This window comes from Poecilia latipinna, unplaced genomic scaffold (assembly GCF_001443285.1).
Source record: "Poecilia latipinna isolate Pla-1442-1.1 unplaced genomic scaffold, P_latipinna-1.0 Scaffold3096, whole genome shotgun sequence".
Taxonomy (NCBI): Eukaryota; Metazoa; Chordata; class Actinopteri; order Cyprinodontiformes; family Poeciliidae; genus Poecilia; species Poecilia latipinna.
In genome coordinates this window covers 14,090-16,144 of record NW_015115712.1, presented here as the reverse complement: position 1 = coordinate 16,144, position 2,055 = coordinate 14,090, and the positions used below count along the sequence as shown (strand labels likewise).

Genomic DNA, 2,055 nt, shown 5'->3' with positions numbered 1-2,055 from the left:
ACTGACCACTTTATTAGGAACACCTGTTCAATTCAATTCAGTTCATTGATAAAATGCCAATTAACAGCAAATGTCGTCTCAAAGCATTTACAAAGTGCCATGAGAAATGCACATTGACATAAAAAATGATCAACCAGACAGTTATTTGTGTTTTTAAAAGCTCACCTCTGGTGAATCATGACCTCCAACCCAAGTTTGTGTGTGTTTTCCAGTTGCTTCATAGACAAGCTGTCTGATGAAGTTGTACTCATTTGTACTGCGTATTGAGGCCAGATGTCCATCCAATGAGAGGCAAAATTTCTGAAAAAAACAACAGTGGTTTAAACTTCCCTCTGCAGTGAGACAGTTGGTGCAGCTGAATTTAGAAATTATGGTTCTATTTGTTTAAATCAGTTTCTGTAACCTTGTTGTTGGTGAATTTTATTGTGTCATCAATAAATTTACATTTCCTTTGAATGTAGGAAATCTGCTGTACCTCTGCTTCAGACCAGGACTTTTTAACTTTCATAAACAGGAAACATTGACCGCCGTACCAAGTCCAACCAGGGGTGCACTTATCACAGTTGGCAACTGGGAAATATGAAGAGAGAAGGTAAATACATCCATCCAATAATCAGCATCATTTTATCACCAGACACAGTCCAGAGGTTCAGCTGCATCAAACATTATGGGAAAAATACATTTGAAAATATGAGAAATTAATCCAAATAACAGGTTATAAAAATGGGAATTATGTCAGCCAATAATTATGAATTCAATCAATAACTAAAAATACTGCTCGTCTGCCAAAGGTTTTATTAGATGACAGTTATTAGAAAATATATTCACATGAAAAACCTCTGAAATGACATTTATTGGTTCTGATTCAGTTATTTTATTCAGACAGTAATTTGCCTTCTTAGTGTTTCTAGCTGCCGTCTGTAAAAACTACTGTGACCTATCTGCCTTGTAGGATGGGATGTTTCTGTGCAATATGTACTGACTAAACAATTTATTAACTTACTTTATACAGAAATTAAGTCCTGTACTTGTGCTGAAAGGACGACCAGATAAAGCTGATCTATGCAAAAGTTTCTTACATTGTTGTCTTTTAGGTGTTAGAAACTCCAACAATAAAAGAAGCACGCACCTCTCAGTTGAACCGCCTGTTGATGGAAAAACCCAAAGTTTCAGAACAAAACAAAGTTTCTTCATTGAAGTTCAACCAAATAATGGCTCAGATTGCTCCATCCGATCTGCGTCAGTCAGCCAAAGCTCACAACAGGGACGTACCAATCATTGTTTTAAGTCCTTACTTACATCAGCTCCATCCCAGAGTCCAAAGCTCAGACCAAGAAGCAGAGTGAAGACGAGACCAGCAGCCATCTGTGGAAAGAGTCGTTAGGAACGTTCATAATTAGTGAACAAATCAACTCAACCAAGACATAAAACATCATGATGAGCAGCAGGACTTTGAATGTTACCTTGTTTTGATGATTAGTTGAAGAGTCTGTTCCAGCAGCAGTTTCTGGTCACAGGATGTCTCAGAGATGGAAACACAGACTTTATATACCTTCACTTTGTTTGTCTGAGAAGTGGACATTTTTGAGTAAGTCACTGTCTGTTCTCGTTTTGTCACTTTTTTACAACGTGTTCAAGTTGTTGCAGAATCTTCCAGGATTCGGCCAAGGACGTTTTCCTGGTGGCGTGAAGAGTTACGTACCACAAGAACTGATTAGAACCGGACCAAACCGGCTGATGTTGCCACTTCTGCTTCTCTGTCCAGAACAGTGTTCTTGTATGGAATGTGCTCTCTGATAACAGACGTGGATTAAAAAAAGGACGTATCTGGGAGATGTCGCTCTGCTTTCCCTGGCTCTGTTGGATTCAGTCTTTAAACTGACTGCCTTCAAATAAAACACTTGAAAGACAAAGTTGCAACTTTCTCAGTCCTTGAGTAGTTTCTCTACCTGTTGGATAAGGAATTTCCACCACATTCTTGGTGTCAGAAGTGGGATCTGTCATGCCAGAAGGGCTCCGTGGCAGAGGACAAGAGCAGTCGGCCATCCTGAAGGC

The 2,055-nt window shown here is 39.3% G+C and overlaps 1 protein-coding gene across 1 annotated transcript in view; it reads right to left on the bottom strand.

The window, feature by feature from the left end:
• Positions 1-2,005, bottom strand: part of LOC106940114 (galactose-specific lectin nattectin-like) — a 7,581-nt gene extending 5,576 nt beyond the window's left edge. Inside the window, exons 1-5 of the mRNA XM_015022759.1 lie at positions 1,464-2,005; positions 1,300-1,365; positions 1,130-1,145; positions 476-570; positions 166-300 (exon numbers count right to left, since the gene is read on the bottom strand). Coding sequence (XP_014878245.1) covers positions 166-300; positions 476-570; positions 1,130-1,145; positions 1,300-1,365 — 312 coding nt within the window. The 5' untranslated portion in view covers positions 1,464-2,005. The remainder of the gene's footprint in view (positions 1-165; positions 301-475; positions 571-1,129; positions 1,146-1,299; positions 1,366-1,463) is intronic.
• Between the last annotated feature and the right edge of the window lie 50 nt (positions 2,006-2,055).